The sequence below is a fragment of the Phascolarctos cinereus genome, unplaced genomic scaffold, assembly GCF_003287225.1.
Source record: "Phascolarctos cinereus isolate Bilbo 61053 unplaced genomic scaffold, phaCin_HiC Scaffold_3;HRSCAF=262, whole genome shotgun sequence".
NCBI lineage: Eukaryota > Metazoa > Chordata > Mammalia > Diprotodontia > Phascolarctidae > Phascolarctos > Phascolarctos cinereus.
The window spans coordinates 259,507,062-259,529,224 of NW_027555736.1; the positions used below are offsets into that span (position 1 = coordinate 259,507,062).

General features: G+C 34.4%; 1 protein-coding gene across 4 annotated transcripts in view; it reads left to right on the top strand.

The window, feature by feature from the left end:
- TXNDC16 (thioredoxin domain containing 16) overlaps positions 1-22,163 on the top strand; it is a 174,413-nt gene that overhangs the window by 6,872 nt on the left and 145,378 nt on the right. For 2 of the 4 annotated variants that reach the window (XM_020974852.2, XM_020974854.2), the window contains exons 2-3: positions 4,243-4,441; positions 5,911-5,993. In XM_020974852.2, the coding sequence (XP_020830511.1) occupies positions 4,270-4,441; positions 5,911-5,993 (255 nt within the window). In that variant the 5' untranslated portion in view covers positions 4,243-4,269. Of the gene's footprint in view, positions 1-4,242; positions 4,442-5,910; positions 5,994-22,163 lie in introns of those variants that run through there. The other 2 variants (XM_020974853.2, XM_020974856.2) reach the window with 2 other exon arrangements.

The following is a 22,163-nucleotide window of genomic DNA, read 5'->3' on the forward strand; positions in this document are numbered from 1 at the left end:
ATTGCTAACTCATATTTTTCCTTCAAATTTTCCCAATTAAAATTTTTTCATTTATTTATTTGGATCATTCCTAGATCTGTAGATCCATCCCTAATCTCTTTTCTGACTAATCTTGTATTACCCACTGCTTCTTGATCATCTGAACTGATATCTTGTAAGCATTTCCAACTCATCATACCCAGATCATTATTCATTCCCACCCCCCAATACCCCTCTTCTCAATTCCCAGTCACCTAGCCTTTCAATCTCAGTATTATCCTTGACTTCTTACTTGTACTCACTGCACATATCCAACCTATTGCCAAGTCTTATTTCTATCCTTACAGCAACGCTTTTATTCATCACCTTCACTCAAGTCACACAGCCACCACTCAGCTGCAGGACTTCATCACTTCTTGCCTGGACTATATCCTTTTGTTTCATCTCTCTGATTCAAGTATCTTCCCATTCCAATCCACTTCTGCCAAAATAATCTTCCTAAAGTTCTAGAAAGAAAAAAGTTCAATTACTAAGAAACTTTAGTCAGGGTCACATAAGACTTGACAACAACAATATTCATGGAAGAGAGAGCTTGGAATATAATATTCCAAAAAGCACATGATAGAGACTAAGAATGCCCAAGAATAACTAACCCAGAAAAAAAAGTATGTTCCTTTGGGAAAAAAAAGGTGGAATTATAATGGAACAAAATAATTTGATGAAAAGACCAGAACTGAGTAGAAACTTTGAAATGCAAACACAAGTGAATATAAAACCTAGAAAGGTAAATTGAATAACTGGAAGGTGCTATATGATGATGCAGTGCTAGCACTATAATAGGGAGAGAAGAAATTAGTGTTCCCTGGAAATTGTAATGTCTTAAAAGGCATTAAAGGAGTTAGTTAAGACAGATGCTTGGGGTTGGATTGGGTGTATTTTGTGGATTTTAAGAGGAAAAAGAAAATCATGAGTAAAAAAGGTGTAGAAAGGAGATGGTAATGGCACCTACCATTTCTGAAAAGTAGGATGTGCAAGAAAAATATATAAACATGGGGTAAAGGGGTGGATGGAGAATGAATATGAATCTTATTGGAACCTGACAAAAGAGGATTAAATACATAAACTAAACATACAGACACATGCAAACTCAAGGAGAACCCTCCTGAAATAAATAATCCAAGAGTGTTAAGGTGAGATCCGGCACCAGAGTGGTGGCTATGTGAGTGGAGGGAAGTGGGTGTACACAAGAATTATTGTGAAGGTGCAAACAAAACTTTGTGACATAATGGATATATGGGGTGAGTTTGAGTGAAGAGTTGAAGATGACATAGAGGTTGCAATTCTAGGTGACTGGGAATATGGTGATGCCTTTGGGCAATTGAAAAGACTGGAGGGCTTGAGGAAGGGGATGAAAATGTCTTCTGTTTTGGACATGAACTGAGATGTCTACAGGACATCCAGTTCAAAATACAAAAGGTTCACCAATTACCTAAAAGTTAGAAAAGAGTTTAGGGCTGGATAAATAGGGTTTATCAAACACTATGTTACTCTATTCATTCTGTATGTCCTGTACCTAATGTGTTCCATTGATCAACTTTTCTGTTTGATAACCGGTGTCAGCTTTGAATCCTAATACTTTGTATTTGACATCTGTTACATAGGCTTCTTCTCGTTTTTTGTTTTTTTCTTCATTATTTACCTTGAGATTCTTTTTTTTTCAGGATCCATTAAAATTTTTTAGAATAATATTTTATTATTTCTCCAATTATATGTCAAGAAAATTTAAGTAAATTTTAGTATTTTTACAAGATTTTGAGTTCCAAATTTTTCTCCCTCTCTCCCCTCCTCTTTTCTGAAAGTGGTAGGCAGTTTGTTATAGGTTATGCATGTAAAAAGTATTTCCATATTAGTCACAGTGGTAAAAGAAGAAGCAGATTAAAAAAAAAGAAAACCATGAGAAAGAATAAAGTAAGTGGGAAAAAAAAGGCTTCAGTCTGCATTCTATCAGTTCTCTATCTGGATATGTATAGCATTTCCCTTTATAAGTCCTTTGTATTTGTTTTGAATCATTGTATTGCTGAGAAAAGCTGAGTCATTCATAGTTGATCATCACACAGTGTTCCTGGTGCCATGTACAATGTTTTTCCCAGTTCTGCTCATTTCACTTTGTATCAGTTCATACAACTCTTTCCAGGATTTTCTGAGATCTGCTTATATTCATCATTTATTATTGCCAAAATAGTATTCCATTATATTCATATACCACAGCTTGTTCAGTCATTCCACAATTCATGGGCATCCCCTCAATTTCCAATATTTTGCCATCAAGAAAAAGGCTGCTATAAATATTTTTGTAAGCATAGTTCCTTTCCCATTTTTTATGATCTCTTTGGGATAAAGATCTAGTAGTGGTATTGCTGGATCAAAGGGTGTGTACAGTTTGGTTGTCCTTTGGGCATAGTTCCAAATTACTCTCCAGAATGGTTGCATCAGTGTCCCAGTTTTCCCACATCCTTTCCAATATTTATCATTTTCCTTTTTCATCATATTAGCCAGTCTGATAGGTGTGAGGTGGTATTTCAGAGTTGTTTTAATTTGCATTTCTTTTATCAAAAGTGATTTAGAGCACTTCTTTATATGCCTATCGGTAGCTTTGATTTCTTTATCTAAAAACTGCCTGTTCATATCTTTTGACCACTCATCAATTGGGGAATGGCTTGTGTTCTTATAAATTTGAATCCGTTCTCTATGCATTTGAGAAATAAGGCCTTTATCAGAGACATTCACTGTAAAGATTGTTTCCCATCTTTCTGCTTTCCTTCTAATCTTGGTTGCATTGGTTTTGTTTGTGCAAAAGCTTTTTAATTTAATATAATAAAAACTATCTATCTTACATTTTGTAATGCTCTCTGTCTCTTGGTTGCTTATGAATTCTTCCCTTTCCCATAGATCTGACAGGTAGACTATTGCTTGCTCTTCTAATTTGCTTATGATGTTACCCTTTATATCTAAATCATGCATCCATTTTGACTTTGTCTTGGTATATGATGTGAGACGTTGGTCTATATCTAGTTTGTATCCTTTTGTTTTCCAACATACTTTTAAAAAAATGCACTGTATTTCTTTCAAGTGGTCTAAAAGCCTAACCCTGTCACTCTCTTTTGATCTTTATCTTTGATGAACCTCAGTTTCCTTATGTAAAATGAGGGAGTTGGATTTTCTGGCCTCTGAGTTCCCTTCCAATTCTTGATCTATTGTTTTCCTGGATCTAGATTTCATATTTCTTTGGTCCTGTGTTCTTCATATTTTCTCCAATTTTATTAAATAACATGAATATTTTGATTAATTCTGTAAATTAATATAAGTAGCAATCACTCCATTTTCCAGAAAATTTTAAAATGGATTTTTCTGCATTTGTTTCATACTCACATGTTTAGAGTACAGTTATTTCTTAAAGATATTCCATATGTAGTAAAAAATTAATACGTACTATCTGACCTGCTGAGAAGATATTTAATCCTTTCAAGTACAATGATATTTGATATTTGTATGAATTTTCTGAAGTCTTTTTCTTTATGAAGTGCAGGCTCTCTTTGGAAAAAAATTTAATGAAAGAAAGACTTGTTTAGGATAAATTTTAAGATTAGGACTTTAAAGAAGGAGGATGATTTTTGCATATATAAGACACAGGAAAAAAATAAGTGTGCTAAGAAATAAGTATTGATTGAGAACATACAATGAGATGGACATAGGAAAAAGCATTTAGTGTGTTCAGGATACAAAGATGTCTTAAATCAATGCAGAATGGTAAACAGATTTTAAAGTCTAGTCTGATATATTATTTTTACATAACACTTTTGGAAATTCGGCCGTGATCAGATTGGCTTTCTATGTACTTTTCTATGCAAAGTGCATTAAATGATTCTTTGAATATTTAGCCTTTTAACTGCCTAGAATTAGATTTGAAATTTCCAGCATATTAATTTTTAAAAATTGATCATATAATGCAAAGGTCCTCATTGAAGTTATTTCTTTAATAATACTTTAAATGAATTTTAGTGATTATCTCAAAAAAGTATTTTCCTGATATGTGCACTTGAGATCTGTTATAAGCTCCAGAAATCAGTAGTATTAACAAAGAAATGTTGTGTTAGGCCATGTTCATAACTGGAAGAATCACAACAAAAAGAAGTTATTGAAATTATAATGGGGCTAAAACAACTTCAAAGGATACAAAAGTAATCTCATATTTTTTTCTTTCAGATCCTGCTATATTTACATCTTTAGTTGATGATGTCTTCCAGATTAAACATATGGATGTACAGCATCTTTTTTGTGCTGATATGTGTGTTTTATAAATCTGTTGCAAGAAATAGAGGCACTCTAATGGAACTGAGTCTTCAGAAATACTTCAGCATTTTGCAGACAGGAAAAACCTCCCTAGTTTATTTTAGTCAAGATGGTTAGTATTTTTTTTTAAATACAATTTATGTTTTCATGATACTTATTTTGCTGTTTAAACAAACTGTTGTTTAATAGGAAAGCCTTATTACTACAAGAATTAATACAAAACATTATAAATGCAACTGTAATGCAATGAAAAACATTTCAAAATTTTATACTGTGGTTTCTGAAAAGCTACATGAGAATTTATTTTCATATGTTTTTAGCATGCTAATGTTTGAAAAAGATTCCTTTCCTGTTACCAACTTTTAGAATTGAGTTTCTCATTAATATTTTTGCACATACTATACTTTCGCAACACTATTAATTATACTTTTCTTTCTGTCAAATAGAATTAATAGTATTGTGTCATCATTTCAAAGAATACTGTTCTTTATATTACTGATGAAGTCAATTTTTATTCTGTTTAGAGTTTAAATTGACACCTGTCTGTAAATGCAAAACAGTAAAAAATTGGTAAAAATTAATTTTAAAAGTAATATATGTGAATAGTCTGGTACCAATTTTTTTAGAGGGCTGATGACTTCTGTCAAGTGATAAGTTGACTTTTATTTTTGACTGTGTGTTCCTTTTTCACCAGAGTTTGACTCTGAACTCTCATTGTAGCTGTGAGGAATCTCTAGCTTGAATAATGAGAGGAAGCAAGATATTGTTTAGAATTATTGGAGTCAGGAGATCTAGGTCTGAATCCTGCCTCAGATACTTACCAAGCCATATGATCAGTCATTGGGTTTTTTATTTAACCTCCCTTAGCTTCAGTTTCTTTTTCTATAAAATGGGGATGATATTTTTAACTACACAGGGTTAAAGACTGATATAAATCAGAATAATTGTTGCTCTTCAAAATGTTATGTTTTATTTTCTTCATTGGTTGTTCCAGTGCTTTGGAATATGTTTTTTTTTTAAGGCAATTGGGGTTAAGTGACTTGCCCAGGGTCACACAGCTAGTAAGTGTGAAGTGTTTGGTCAGAGGCTGAATTTGAACTCAGGTCTTCCTGACTTCAGGGCCGGTCCTCTATCCACTGTGCCACCTACTGCCCCCTGGAATATGTTTTATCAAACCAGAACTACTTGAGTACAAGCCCAGTCTTAAACTTTATATTTGTCCTTCAAAGATCAGCCTAAGTAAGTTTGAAAAAGGATAATCACCAGAAGATTGACCACAGGATGGTAAACTTTTTTATCCACAACAACCTACAAAAGACAATCTAGGTAAAGACTGGTTGTTGGTGCATTGAGTTTTACAAAACTGAGCCAAGGATCTTTGAAAAGAACAGTAATAGCTGAAACTTACAATACATATAGTATGTTAAAAATTTCAAAATACTTTGTGTATTCTTTGTAGGGTCCACAGGAATAATTTTTGTACTTAGTTGTAAGGCTCTGTATTTGGATAATTTCTCTTGGATTTTTAAAATTCACTTTTAAGAGACAAATAATAGAAAATATTTTATGTCCGTATTTGAGTTTCTCTAGACATTACTATATTTCTTGAAGAATTGAAAAAAGCAGCTGGACCTCTTCATAGTTATGGAATTTCAGTTGCAAAGGTAAAATATTTTTATTATGTGATCACTAATATTGTATACTTTTCTATTGTCTTATGGTTAAGAATCTAGAAGTATTTTGATATTGTTACTGTTTTTCACAATACTCTCAAGAGTACAGAAATATATTTTCCTCCATATTTCAGAAAACAGAAGCAAAGACAAATCTGTTCATCAAAATTTCCATGCATAGGCTGTATCTTACATAAACTGTATTGTTTCTCTGATTGTTTTCCATCTTTAATTAGTTTTGGTTTTATATTAGTTTTGGTTAACATATATCGTAATGGACATCTATATAAGTAAGGTAATGTGAGTAATTTTTTTGAACAAGTATTTGTCAGGTAACAGCTATATAAAACAAGAATGTGATTGAGATTACTAGAGTATTTTACTTTTCCGTCTTTCAAAAATGTCTTACATCTTCTATTAAAACAAGAGATTAAAATAACATATTTGAAAGTATGTAGGGTTAGAGGATTATAGATCTAGAGCTGGAAGAGATCTCAGAGGCCATCTAAGTTTTACTCTCAGTTTTATAGAAGAGTAAACTGAGGCCCAAGATCATATAGGTAATAAGTAGTAGAGATGAGATTTGAACCCAGCTCTTCTGACGCCAGAGCAGAAATTCTCTTTGTCAGTTTGTAATTTCCACTCAAATGTAACATATGAAAAATTGAGTATAGATCTCTTCTTGGAAATTTTTATAGCTAAAAGAAGATTATAGAAAGAGGATGCACAGTAATAGAAAATGTTCTACAGTATGTCCTAAAAAAGATCCATAATTGTACAAAAGTTTGGCCTATGTGATAAACATGAAGTGGATAAATAATACCTATTTTCCAGACTGTGATATATGATTAACTTAAGGAGTTTTTCTCTCTCTGAGTGTGTGTGTGTGTGTGTGTGTGTGTGTGTGTGTGTGTGTATGTATGTATATGTATGTATTTACAAATGTATATTCAGAGTGTCCCAAAACTCTCAGTGCAGTTTATTATAGTATAATTAGCTATAATAGTTAAAACTTCCCTAACACTTTTGGGAAGTGTTTGTGTGTGTGTTTGTGTGTGTGTGTGTGTGTGTGTGTGTGTGTATGTGTGTGTGTATGTATGTATATGTATATGTATACACACATATGTAGTGTATGTATACATTTCTATATATAATGTAGATAAACAGATACTGGTTCTGGACTTGTGATTCCATTGATATAGGGAACTTCTTGGTGAGGGAACATCCTCTACCAGTGCAATTAAGTACCTTCTCTGAAACTTAAAGTTTTAGAAAGTTGCCAAGAGCACTGAGAGGTTAAATGGCTTGTTTTTGTATTTAGGAGGTGGGACTTCAACCCAGGTCTTCTTGGCCTCAAGACCAACCCTGTCATCCCATAGCACCTCTTACACATATGTATATGTATGTTGTATGTGTACACATACATACAACACACATATACATACATATGTATATGTATATTGAGACATTGAAAAATGACTATTTTAGATCTAAGTAGAATTTAAGCTCCTTGAAGGCAGGGACTGCCATTCATTCTTTGTGTCCATTTTAATTTTTTTTTTTCATCTACCACAAACCTTAGCATTCAAACACATATTTGGAGTAATTCTCTTGTACATTTTGGAACTGGGTAACTGGACAATTATTTTTACTTGCGAAGCTCAAATCTAGAGTATTTGTTGATCTTTATGAAGAATGTTTTGGTTTTTTAAAAAATTGATTGCACAAATAATCCCATATTATTAAATTGCCTCACATTAATTTCTGAGATGTCTTTAAAGTACTTCACCTGTCCTGAAAGGTATGTTTATACTTGTTTATTTCCCAATCAACCTAATTTCTGAGAAAAGGTTATTCTAAATCTACAGGATGATGTGTTTATATCTTTAGGTCACTGGGCTTGAGTAGAAACATGTCCTTAGAGGAGCTAGGTTAGAATAGTGAAAAGTGTTCTGATATTGAATTCAAAGACCAAGAATTCAAATCCTGACTCCATTCACTACTTAACATCTGTGGGACTCTTCATCTACAAAATGAGGGAGTTGGACTGAATGCCCTCTAATGTCACTTCCAATTCTAAATCTATGATCCTATGACTAGATCTCAAGGTTCCTTCCAGCTCCAAGTTTTATGATCCTTGCCTTTCTGAGACATTGTAATAATCCTCATGGTAGTATTTTAAAAAAATGGCACTCAGGAGCCTGGAATTTTGCTTTCTGAGGAATCAATCCCTTCATACAAATGACCCAAATGAACTATGTCTCTTTAGCCTGGAAATTATTTATTACCATAATCTAAACTCTGCCAGTCTTTCAGCCCAAGTTTGAGTTATGAAGCTCCTGGTGCCTTCTTCTTGGTGCCTGATAAAAGCTCCTGTAATTTGTAAAATCAAGTCTTGCACTTGATCCTTAATTTTTTGTCACCCACCCTACCTCTACCTCAGTCCTTGGCCTGTCACCAGAACCTATAATTCTAGTTTCTTCATTATCTCTGTTAGCACACTTTTCCAAAGTGTTTTACTTGCAAACAAAAAGCATATATAACTTTGTAGATAATTTCTGGGTTTAAGGTAACCTGAAGTGTATGTTATTATAATTAGGAAGTGAGAACCATTGTAAATGTGGGAGAGGTAGTCAGGTATCATGGAAAGGTGTTAGGCAAATCACTCAGTTTCCTTATATGTAAAATGAAGGTATACATAGTTTAGTAATTGTATTTAATAACCTTTTTTTTCCTTTTGAACTCCCAAGCTTAGGGTTTTATTTATAATGAATCTCTCCTTGAATCTACTTTCTCTTTTATACTTCTCTTTCTTCTCTCCTGGTTCCCTACTGTTTCTCTGGTGAGTTGGTGTAGAAATTCATTCAGACTCTTTATTTATATGTTTGTATGTTTTATCCTCTTTTGACCTGTTCAGATGAAAGTGAGGTTTGAATGACACTTTCTCCCCCCAACCCTTCCTTCTTTGTATAGACTCTGATTATGAGATAAATTCCTACCTCCTTTTGCTTTCCTTTTCTTTTCTTCTTTTAATGTCAATAAAACATAACAAGACCTTCTGTTTTATTGGACTCCCTCTATGACCCCTGATGATAGTAACATTCTGAAGCCACATTTTTATTATTCCTTTTCCTCCAGGAGGTAAACAGTTCATCTTTATAAAGTCTCTTCTAATTGCATGCTTTGTATTTACCTTTTTATATTTTCTTAACTCCCATTTTTATATTTCAGAGTTCCTACTCAACTCTGGTCTTTTCATCAGGAATGCTTAGAAGTCCTCTTTTTCATTGAAGTTTACTTTTTTCCCCTGTGTGATTATATTCAGTTTTTTTCTGGGTTATTGTTGGTCATAGGCCTATTTATTTAATTAGATTTTTCTAGCTTTGAAAAGGATATATTATATTAATGTTCTTCACTAGCATAGTTTTAATTTCCATTTCTTTCGATAGCTTATTTAGCTTTTTCTTTTAAGTATTTAGATTTGGTGCAAGTAGATTATGTGTAGAAATTAAGTAATAGGTATGGTTCATTCAGCAAAATGTGTTTACCTATTTAACTCTTTTAATCATGTCTACTTATGCTATTGTGTTGTCTAAGATAATGATTACCTTGATTTTTTTTTTATTTAAGCTGAGGTATAATAGCTCCAATCCCTTATTTTAACTCTTTATGAGTCTTTATATTTCAAGCATGTAAATTTCTTGTAAACGAACATTGTTGGATTTTACTTTATAAACTATTCTGCTTATTATCCCTTCCATTTTATGGATGAGTTCATTCCATTTACTTTCATAATTACAATATTTAATTGTAAGTTTTCTTTTATCTTATTCTCTTGTAATATTTTCTCTCTATTGCTCCTTGTTTCCTTTTAATCAGGGGTTCATACCCTTTTTTTCCCTTATAAACCACCTGTATTCATAAATCCTCTTTTTGAGCTTAGGATTTGTTTTACTTATGACTAACCCCTTCTTGAATCTACCCTTTTAAAAAATTTCCCTCTTTCTACAGGCTAAAGCAACAAAGTTAAAGGATACAACTCAGAGAGACAAACTGAGAATTACTGATTTGTTAGGAAAATAAAAGGAAACAATTTGAGTGCCATATTCTAGGAAATTAGGTATTTTGGACATGGAGAGCAGAACTCAAATCAGTAGAATCCATAGGATACCCATAAAGAGAAACTCTTAACTTTAACTCATCAAGAGTATTTGTGAAGTTCCAGACCTTTGATATCAAAAATAAATTCTTGCAAGCATTGAAGAATTGGTTTATGTATCAAGAAACACTTCTCCATTGAAAAATGTAAATTCTTTGAGAAAAGGGGTTGTTTTGTTTTTTGTCTTTGTTTCCTAGCGCATGATAAAAGCATAATAAATGATTATTGATTGAAAAAGCACTAATTCTAATTGTATACCATTATTCAATAAAGACAAAAATAAAAGAAGAGGCTTGGCTGCAATGTGTTGAAAATCAGAGGAAAGTTTCCTTTGTAGCTCGACATTACCTATCTTGAGAAGCTAAGCATATTATTATACTGTAAGAAAATGGACCAGAAAATTTAGTTCTTTTCTAGTAAGCATTTCAGAACTGAATAGGGGTTTTGATATGCCATTGACCAATTGAAACCTCAATAAGGTAATGTAGAATTATTTGCAAAGTAAGAGCTTTGACACTGCTGACATCACATAAAGAGTTGAAAAGTCTGGTGCAGCATTTAATTTTTGCCAAGCTTATATTCTTAGCATCATAGATCTAGGGCTGGAAGGCCCTCTAGAGGCCATTAGGCTAACCTCCTTATTTTAAATATGAGTAATCCAAGTGCTCAAGAGGTTGATTGACTTCCTGAGGTCACAAGTAGCAAATGACAGAGCTGATATTTGAACCCAGCTCTTATGATTACAGAGCCATTGCTGCTTACACTATTACATGTCGCTGAAAAAAACCCCAAAGTTGGGAATTTGAAGACGGAATATATTGACAATGAAATATGGAAACAAGTCCTCTGGAAGACTGAAGAGATAGGAAATCGAAGAATGTACATTTAAATTGTGCCCTATAGAAGAAAGTTAATCAAAACAGGTAGGCGTTAGGAAAGAGTTTGATATATATATATTTTTTAGATTCATTAATTTATTTATTTTTAGTTATTCAACATTCACTTCCACAAGATTTTGAGCTACAAATTTTCTCCCCATCTTGTCCTTCCTTTAACCTCAAGACAGGTATTCTGAATACCGTTCCCCTAATCTGCCCTCCCTTCTATCTCTCCCCTCCCCCTTATCCCCTTCCTCTTTTATTTTCCTATAGGGAACGATAGATTTCTATACCCCATTGCCTGTGTATCTTGTTTCCCAGTTGCATGTGCAAACAATTTTTTAATGTTTGTTTTTAAAACTATGGGTTCCAAATTTTCTCCCTTCTTCCCTCCCTACCCACCCTCATTGAGAAGGCAAGCAACTCAATACAGGTTATACTTGTGTAGTCATGCAAAACACTTCCATAGTAGTCATGCTGTGGAAAACTAACTATATTTCCCTTCATCCTATTTTTGCTTCCCGTTTATTCTATTCTCTTTTTTGACCCTGTCCTTCCTCAGAAGTGTTTGCTTCTGTTTACCCCTCCCCAAATCTGCCCTTTCCTCTCTCATTCCCCCACTCTCTTATCCCCTTCCCCCCTATTTTCCTGTAGTGTAAGATAGCTTTCCATGCCCAATTGAGTGGGTGTGTTATTCCCTCCTTAAGCCAAATCTGATGAGAATAAGATTCACTCATTCCCTCTCACCTTCTCCCACTTCTCCACTGTGAAAGCCTTTTTCTTGTCTGTTTTATGTGCGATAATTTACCCCATTCTACCTCTCCCTTTCTCATTCTCCTAGTATTATCCTCTCTCACCCCTTAATTTTATTCTCCAGTTATCACCCCTTCATCTTCAACTCACTCTGTGCCCTCTATCAATCTAGCTATACATATAATTTTCTCTCTACAATTACCCTGATACTGACAAAGGTCTCATGAGTTACATATATCATCTTTCATATGGGAATGTAAACAGTTCAACCTTAATAAGTCCCATATGATTTCTCTTTCCTGTTTACCTTTTCATGCTTCTCTTGAGCCTCGTATTTGAAAGTCAAATTTTCTATTCAGCTCTGGTCTTTTCATCAAGAATGCTTGAAAGTCCTCTATTTCACTGTATGATCATTTTCCCCCCTGAAGGATTATACTCAGTCTTGCTGGGTAGGTGATTCTTGGCTGTAATCCTATCTCCTTTGCCCTCTGGAATATCATATTCCAAGCCCTGTGGTCCCTTAATGTAGAAGCTGCTAAATCCTGTGTTATCCTGATTGTGTTTCCACAAAACTTGAATTGTTTCTTTCTGGCTGCTTGCAATATTTTTTCTTGACCTGGGAACTCTGGAATTTGGCTCCTATTCCTAGGAGTTTTCTTTTTGGGATCTCTTTCAGGAGGTGATCAGTGGATTCTTTCAATTTCTATTTTGCCCTCTGGTTCTAGAATATCAGGGCAGTTTTCCTTGATAATTTCTTGAAAGATTATGTCTAGGCTCTTTTTTTGGCTTTTGGATAGCCCAATAATTTTAAAATTATCTCTCCTGGATCTGTTTTCCAGGGCAGTTGTTTTTCCAATGAGATATTTCACATTATCTTCTATTTTTTCATTCTTTTGGTTTTGTTTTACAATGTCTTGATTTCTCATAAAGTCATTAGCTTCCAATTGCTCCATTCTAATTTTTAAGGAAGCATTTTCTTCAGTGAGCTTTTGGACTTCCTTTTCCATTTGGCCGATTCAGCTTTTGAAAGCATTCTTCTTCTCATTGGCTTTTTGGACCTCTTTTGCCATTTGGGTTAGGCTATTTTCTTCAGTATTTTTTTGGGTCTCCTTTAGCAAGCTGTTGACTAGTTTTTCATGATTTTCTTGCATCACTCTCATTTCTCTTCCCAGTTTTTCCTCTGCTTCTCTTCCTTGCTTCTCAAAATCCTTTTTGAGCTCTTCCATGGCCTGGGACTGATTCATATTTTTCTGGAGGCTTTGGATGTAGGAGCTTTGACTTTGTTGTCTTCTTCTGGTTGTATGTTTTCATCTTCTTTGTCACCAAAGAAAGATTCTATGGTCTGACCTTTTTTGCACAGTTTGCTCATGATCCCAGCCAATTACTTGAGTTTTAAACTCTTTGTTAAGGTAGAGGTCTGCTTCCAATGTGGAGAATGTACTGTCCTAAGCTTTGGGAGTTTTATGCAGCTGTTTTCAGATATACTTCTAGGGACCTGTAAGTTTCAGTTCTTCCAAGGTGGTGTGATCAAAGGTGAAGTATTTACTCTTTTCCTGGCCTGTGCTGTGGTCTATGAGTGACCACAAGCACTCTTTTCTGCCTTGCAACCGTGAGGAAGATTCCCTCTCTACCACCACTACAAGTTCCACCATGCGAGCAATCCTCCTCACCCCAGGATTGCCAGCCAGAACTGTGACTCAGATCCAAGCATGGGCAAAGCAAGAGAATCCTGCTTCAGCACCAGCAAAGAGATCCCTGCAATCCCCATCTGATCAGCCCTTGATTCCCCCCTCGGTCAGTGAGCCGGAAGCTCCAGAAGCAGCCGCTGCCCCAGGGCTGCATAGCGGGAACTGTGGCTGGGACCAAGCTGCTCTCTCACCAGGGTCACAGACTTTTCCTACTGACCTTCTAAGTTGTCTTTTTTGTTTTTGGGTTGTCAAGTCTGGTAACCACCACAGTTGCCCATGATTCAGTCCTCGGAGACCTGCTTCAGGTTTGATAAGACCTGGTCTTTGCCTGTGTTCATACCCACGCTGAACCGTGTTTCTCTCCCAGCACTGCACAGTAGACTTTTCCAATTAACCATCCAGCTTGTCTTGGGCTGGAAATTTCTTTCACTCTGTCTTTTTGTGGGTTCTGCTGCTCCAGAATTTGTTTAGAGCCATTTTTTTACAGGTATTTGGAGGGGTTTGGGGGAGAGCTCAAGCAAGTCACTGCTTTTACTGTGCCATCTTGGCTTCAACCCCTCGAGAGAGGTTGATTTCTAAAGAGTACTCTTATATGAGCTATAGTGGAAAGGGCAGAAAAATTTTTTCTTAAAATTACATTAGTAAAAATACAGTTAGTCTCAGGATCTGTTATTGAGGAGCTAGAGGTAGTTATCTATTAATGAAATAAATGAATATGGGCTATTAAAAATAAAACAGGCAGTTTGGTATCCTATGAAAACAAAACAAAATACAAGGATTCAGCCAAACTTATTTACAATCTTCCATGATAGTCTGAATTCACTAATGAAAAAGTCAGTTTCTGAAGAGCTTAGAAAATAACACTTCTACTTTGCTACTCTCAAGAAATTCTTCTAAAGCTTTGAGATTCACAGAAATTCAAAATGAAGGATTGTAATGACTTCACAATTATGCCTTATCTAAATCCAAAAAATCAGAGGTGGCAGTTATGATTGCTGATAGGGCAATAGCAAACATTACTATTATCAGAGAGACAAATAAAAAACTTCATTATTATTAAAACCATCCTTCATGGTGAAACAATAGAAATATTAAATCTTTATGTGTCAATTGGCATAGCAACCAAGTTCTGAAAGAAAGAACTAAATGAAATGAAAAGAGCCCAAGACACAAGTTCTAGGTGACCTTTTCTGTCTGAGCATGAGAAATCCAACAGGAGAATCTTTAGTTGTCAGAATAAGATATTTTGTAGGGGACAGGTTTGTCTACCCCCTTACTAAATAATCCAAGTAAAAGGTGCTGAAATATAAACTCACCAATGGCAAGTTTATGTCTTAAAGAATGAAAAGTACTTCTTATAGAAAAAAAAATCCAAAGATCAACTTCTTACCCTTTCATTCTGGGTGTTCTTAGCACTCTGATCCTTGCCCCACTCTGATAGCCTGCACTGGCCTGGGTTTAGGACAGCATTACAACCAATCAATCAACAATCAAATCATGCAACCATTCTGATTGGGTCCACTACAAATTTAGATTACATGAGCTCAGCTGAACCTTCACTGCCACTAGGTAGTACTGTTATACCTCCCTTATCAATTACCATCTCATTTTCCACAGCAGCTCTTCCAAACCTTTTAATCCCTCCTTAAACTTCCTATGTTCCCCATTCCCCCACCTTCTCAGCTGAGAACTTTGCCTTATATTTTACAGAAAAAAATTGTGGCCATTCATTCTGAGTTCCCTTTTCTCCCTCTTCCTCATCTCTTGTTACTCATATGCCTTTTGCCACTGTCTCCTTCATCACCTCTATGATGAGATGGCCTTAACTGGTAATTCTTTTATCTGCACAGTTGATCCTATTCCATTCTTTCTCTTCCAACAGATTTCCACCCTGTCATCCTCACTCTATCACTATTTTCTTTTGTTTCTTTAAAAAAAAAGATAATTTATTTTTAGTATTCTTTTTTAAAATTTCAAGTTCCAAATTTTCTCCATCCCTTCCACTCCACTCCCACTATTGAGAAGGCAGGTAATATAATATCAGTTATATATGTGAAATTATGTAAAATATACTTCCATATTAGTCATGTTGCAAAAAAGCAAGAAAAATAAAGAAAGTTTAAAAATTATATTTCAATTTACATTCAGAGTTTATCAGTTCACTCTATGGAGATGGATAGCATTTTTCATCATGAGTCCTTTAGAATCTTGTATACATCTTAGATCTTGAATCGCTGTATACATCAGAGTAGTTAAGTCTTTCATAGTTGATTATTATTACAGTATTGCTGTTCCTGTGTGTCATGATCTCCTGGTTCTTCTTACTTTATTGTGCCTCAATTCATATAGATCTTCCCATGTTTTTCTGAAACTATCCTGTTCATAATTTCTTACAGCACAATAATATTCCATTACAGTGATATGTCACAACTTAGGCAGCTATTCCCCGATTGATGGGCATCCCCTCAGTTTCCAGTTCTTTGGTACCACAAAAAAGCCAGCTATAAATATTTCATATATATGTCCTTTCCCTTTTTCTTTGATCTCTTTGGGATACGGACCTAGTAATGGTATAGCTGAGTCAAAAGGTATGCATGGTTTTATGGCCCTTTGGGCAGAGTTGCAAATTATTCTCCAGAATGGTTGGACCAGTTCACAACTACACCAATAGTGCATTGGTTTCATGATTTTCCCACATCCCACCTAGCATTTTTTTTCCTTTTCTATTATGTTAGCTAATCCGATAGATATGAAGTAGTACTTTTGTTTCAATTTGCATTTCTCTGATCTAAGCATTTTTTCTTGTTACTATGGATAACTTTGATTTTTCTTCTTCTAAAAACTTCCCTTCCTGTTAATATCCTTTGACTATTTATCAATTGGGGAATAGCTCTTATTTTATAAATTTGGCTCAGTTCCCTATGTATTTGAGGAATAAGAAAGTTGCTATAAAATTTTTTTCCTAGTTTCCTGCCTTCCTTCTAATTTTGACTGCATTGTTTATAGAAAAGCTTTTTAACATTAAGCAATCAAAATTATCCATTTTACTTCCTGTGATCCTCTTTATCTCTTGTTGGGTCACAAACTCTTCCCTTATCTGTAGATATGACAGATAAAATTTTCCATACTTCCTTAATTTGCTTTTGATGTTACCCTTTATGTCTAAATCATGTATCTATTTTAACCTTATCTTAGTATACAGTGTGAGATACTGTTCTATACCTAGTTTCTGCCAAACTGCTTTGCAGTTTTCCCAGCAATTTTTTACCCCTAAGTATTGGATCTTTGCGTTCATCAAACACTAGATTACTGATGTCATTTACTACTGTGTATCATATACCTAATCTGTTCCACTGATTCACACTACTTTATTTCTTAGATTGTTTCAGTGATTACCACTTTGTAGTACAGTTTGAAATCTGGTACTACAAAGCTGCTTTCCTTCATATTTTTTTTTCATTGATTCCCTTGATATTTTTGACTTTTCCTTCTTCCAGATGAATTTTGTTATTATTTTTTCTAGATCTACAATATAATTCTTTGGTAGTTTGATTGGTATGACACTCAATAAGTAAATTAATTTAGATAGAATTGTCATTTTTTATTATATTGGTTTGGTCTTGTGGTTGTTTCTTACTTGTTTCAGTTGTGTCTGACTCTTCATGGCCCCTTTGGAGTTTTCTGGACAGAGATATTGGAGTGGTTTGCCATTTACTTCTGCAGCTCATTTTACAGATAAGGAGCTGAGGCAAACAGGGATAAGTGACTTGCTCAGCATCACACAGCTAGTAAATGTCTGGGGCCTGATTTGAACTCAGGAAGCTGAATCTTCCTGACTTCAGACCCAACACTCTATCTACTGTACCACCTAGATAACCTACCCATGAGCAACTAATATTTATTTAGTTGTTTAGATCTGTCTTTATTTGTGTGAAAAGTGTTTTGTAATTGTATTCATATAGGTCCTGGATTTGCCTTGTCTGGTAGACTCCCAAGTATTTTATACCATCTGCAATTATTTTAAGTGGAATTTCTCTTTCTTTCTCTTTCTGCTGGATTTTGTTGGGAATATATAGAAATATAATGATTTATATATCCTGGAACTTTTAAAAAGTTTTTAATTGTTTCACATACTGCAAATTTGTAAAAGTTGTTAGTTTTTTAGTTGATTGTGTAGGGTCCTCTAAGTATACCATCATATTGTCTTCAAAGAATGATAGTATTATTTCCTCACCGCTTATTCTTATTCCTTTAATTTCTTTTTCTTGTCTTATTGCTATTGCTAGCATTTCTATTACAATATTGAATAATAGTGGTGATAATGGACATTCTTACTTTATTCCTAGTCTTATTGGGAAAGCTTCTAGTTTATTTCCATTACAGGTGATGTTTGCTCTTGGTTTTAGAGAGATGTTACTCATTAAAAAAAACAACCCCTCCCAAAACAAACTTCTTTTATTCTTATATTTTCTTGTGTTTTTAATAGGAATGGGTGTTGCATTTTGTCAAAAATTTTTTCCAAATCTACTGAGATAATCACATGATATTTTGTTGTTTTTGTTATTGATGTGGTGAGTAAATGCAATAACAGTAGATACATAATCAATACGTTAATAGTGATGGATATAACTATTAATAAAACAGGTCAGATTAGCCACCTCAGTAAGGCCAATGACCCCAGTGAGAAAGGAGGTAACCTCTTTATTGACAATGCAGGAATGGAGAGGGGTTTGGGTAGTTTTGGAACATTACAATTGACTGTAGGTTGGCATTCAGGTGTGGATAATCACACTTCTCTTTGACAATTAAGGAATGTTAATTGTTTTATGGTAGCTAAGTAGCTAGGTTCCATTAAGGGTGTTTTATCATGACGGGAATAGTGTGAGATGGGGAGAGAAAGATTGATGAATTACTGACAAGATCCATTGAGGGTAGTCCCCTCAGGCAAGTAGGCCTTACAGAGACAGTGGAGCATGGAGAAGGAATGAGAGGGAAGAATAAACATTCAGTCTGTTTCTTAATAACCTATTCTCAATGTCCATTTCATCAATACATCATATTTTAGGGTTCAGATGTCTGATACAGTCATATGGTTTCTGAAAACATCTCTTGATGCAGTCATCTGGTTTCTGAAAACCTCTTGTCTTGGGCATTCAGGAATGGGCTTATTCTCAGAGCACCTGTGAAGGGAGAGGCTTTCCTGTTCAGATTACTTATAGAGATTATTAGATTTTCTGCTAAAATCTTTTGCGCAACAAATCTCAGTGCTGTTTAGTACAGTAACTAAAATTTGCTTTTTCATTAACTAGGTCTAACCTTATGATCCTAATCCTATTAACAACAGAGCTTTAAGAACATCAAATTAGGGACCCATAGTTCACATAAAACTTCATAGAATTTAAGTTTCTACATTTCCTTTGTTGTTTCTATCTAAATCCTGTACCTGATATAGACGCTGTAAACAACAGGCTGAAGGAAGAATTAAAAAAAAATCCACTAGGATCTGTAAAATGAGCCCTTCTGGGTTAAGATTTAACATTTACCAAAATAGACATGTAAGCTAAGGTTGAGTGCTTTTCCAAATTGGCATCGACTCCGCTATCATTTAATTTCTTAAGACTAGTGTTTACCTATTTTATTCTTCACCTTGGGTTTGTGTGGGATGCTACTCGAATTAAAAAAAAGCATACAGGCATCCAAGGAAAAACAGAACGTTAATTTATTATTATTATTATTATTATTATTATTATTATTATTATTATTATTATTATTATTATTATTGTTATTTCAAGTCTTGAGATTTGAATGTCCCTCCACCAGAATGCTCTGATGAGGGGAGACAGAGTACAGGAGCTAAGAACCAGATTAAATAGCCCTAATGGGCAAATTTTCCCCTCCCACCCACTGGCCAATGTTTGGCTCACATTCTCAATGTACCATAGAAACTGAAAACAAAACAATGAACACAATGTACATATCTATATTTCTTAGTTTGCTGAAGTAATACCAAAGAAGCAATTAAAGATGTACAGTCAAGCTAGACACTGTACTGTATAGTCAGGTCATCATGACCAACAACAAGATACGTGGGGGGCTTCTTCAGGAGTTTCAGGCTTGGCAAATTTTAACTACTGAACAATGGCATAAGGGGGGGGTACTTGGGGTTGAATTTCCGTAAATCAGGTGATTTCTAGTAAATTGAAACTTAGGCCTGTTGGGCTGCTATGCCTGCCTTGAGTCTAATACAATTTCTATTTATTATTCTAAGAAGTTTTCACGGGACCCCTCCTCCCACTCAGCCTTATCCCAAACCTTAATTACACTGAGTCTTCACTGGGACATCCCATTCAGGTTCAAGCCCTGCAATGGGAAAAACTTCAGTTTTACTACCTATAACTGCTCTGTGATGTGAGTTAGCAAATTGTTATATTAATATATTTAAGAAATTCAAATAATAACTGAGAAATCAGAACCTAATTAATCATTTTAAACTGTTCATGCAGAGGGTGAATAATGTAATTACATTTATAAAATGCTAAACCCAGTTTTTAGAACTGATTATTAGAATTTGCTCAAGGCTTGTATATCCATTAGAATTATTTTACATTTGATATATATATATAATCATCTGATCTTGTTGCTCTCTCAAATTTTTCCACACTAGTTAATTTCCCTTTCAGGAGGATGAACACATAGATAACAATACTCTTTGTAAGTAGATAACTTCTATGCTATGGGTCAGTGGTTACACAAATTAATTTACTTAACAGATGCTTATTTTACCCTAGTTATAATAAAAGATCTGCGATGGAACATGTAAATATGCTAAGTAACCAATTCCAAATTGTATACAGAGAACAGCAAAAATTGATTGAGTTGTTTATAGTAAAACATGTTTAGTTGTTAGCTATGTTCAAATGGAATATTACACACACACACACACAGAGACCACTGCTATTAAATACTCTCTAAACAATGGGGACATAATCAAGGTAATTCTCTTGTAATTTGCTTGCATTTCAGATCCTGCTCTATATACAGGTTTATTTTAAGGATGGTGAGCAGATGTCCAAATACTTATCTGCTTAGTTGTCTAGGGCAGGGAAATGGACTGAAATTTCAGACTGAAAACAGTAAGACCTTGTATACTTGCATCCTGTTATAGTAAGTTGGCAGTATTCTAGTATTAATCTGTTAAATAATGGAATAAATATTGTGCTCATATTTTCTGCAGGCCCTATTTATAGAAATTTGCTATAAAAGGAAAAAGCAGAGCCATGTTTATAAGAGCATTAAAACTGGTCCTCCAGGCCTACACCTAAGGGCACAGTATGATAAGATAAAGCATCCTTAGTTCTATTTGATTTTAGGTTAAGATACAGGCAACTGATTATGCAACAGAATTATCACAGCAAAGCTCAGAAATAACCAGGTGGGGAAATTTCTTTTATTGAGAAATCTACCTTAGTCGTCCCAAGGTTGCTCCTAGATATTCCCTGGGGACAGATATACACCAGTAGCAGTTCACAGTTGTCACTCTCATTTGGCTGCTGGCATTTTTCTTAAAGCAATGAAACAGTGGCTTAATGACACAAACATAGTTGAAAATAAGGCTCAAAAAGAAAATTCATAGTCCTAAAAGCCTTAAACAGCAAATTTTCACTAATCATAGCTTAGGTTCCTAATACATGGTCAATTTTTGTGAAGGTGCTATGTACCTCTAATAAAAAAGTATACTTTTTTCTATTCCCATTGAATTTCCAGAGGTCTATCATATCTAACTTTTATAAGATTCTATTCATCTCCTTAACTTTATTCTGATTTATTTTATGGTTGTATTTATGTAGTTGTAAGAAGTTAAAATTGAGGTCCCTCACTAGTATAGTTTTACTTTCTATGTCTTCTTGTAGCTTATTTAATTTTTCCTTTAAGAATTTGAATGTTGTACCATTTGCTGCATGTTGTTTAGTATTGTTTGTGGTACCTTTTAGTAAACTGTAGTTTCCCTGCTTATCTCTTTTAATTAGGTCTATTTTTGCTTTTGCTTTGTCTGAGATCATGCTACCCCTGGCTTTTTTTTTTTAGCTGAAATATAATAGATTATGTTTCAGCCTGTTATTTTAACTCTGTGACTATCTTTCTGTGTCAAGTGTTTCTTGTAAATAACATATTGTTATGGATACTGGTTTCAAATCCTTTCTGCTATCTGCTTCTGTCTTATGGGTGAATGCATCCCATTCCCATTCCCAGTTATGATTACTAACCATGTATTTCCCTCCATCCTGTTTTCTTCTGTTTATCCTTTCTGTCTTTTTATACTTTTAAAAGTTTATTTTGCTTCTGACCACTGCCCTCTTTACTCTACCCTTCCTTTTCTCATCTCTTCCTTTCTCTTATTTCCTTTCCTTCCTACTTCCTTGTTGTGTAGGATAGATTTTTTTTATACCTGAGTGTGTATATATATTCTTCCCTCTTTGAACCAATTCCAGTCAGAGTGAGGTTCAAACATTGCATGCCTATCCCCCATCCTCATTTTCCCCTACCCTGTAAAAATTCTTTCTTTTATATGAGATAATTTACCCCATTCTTCCTTTCTCTTTCCCCTTCTACCACTACATACCTCTTTCTCACCCCTTCATATTTTTTTTGAGATCATCCCAACATTATTGAATCACATACTTTA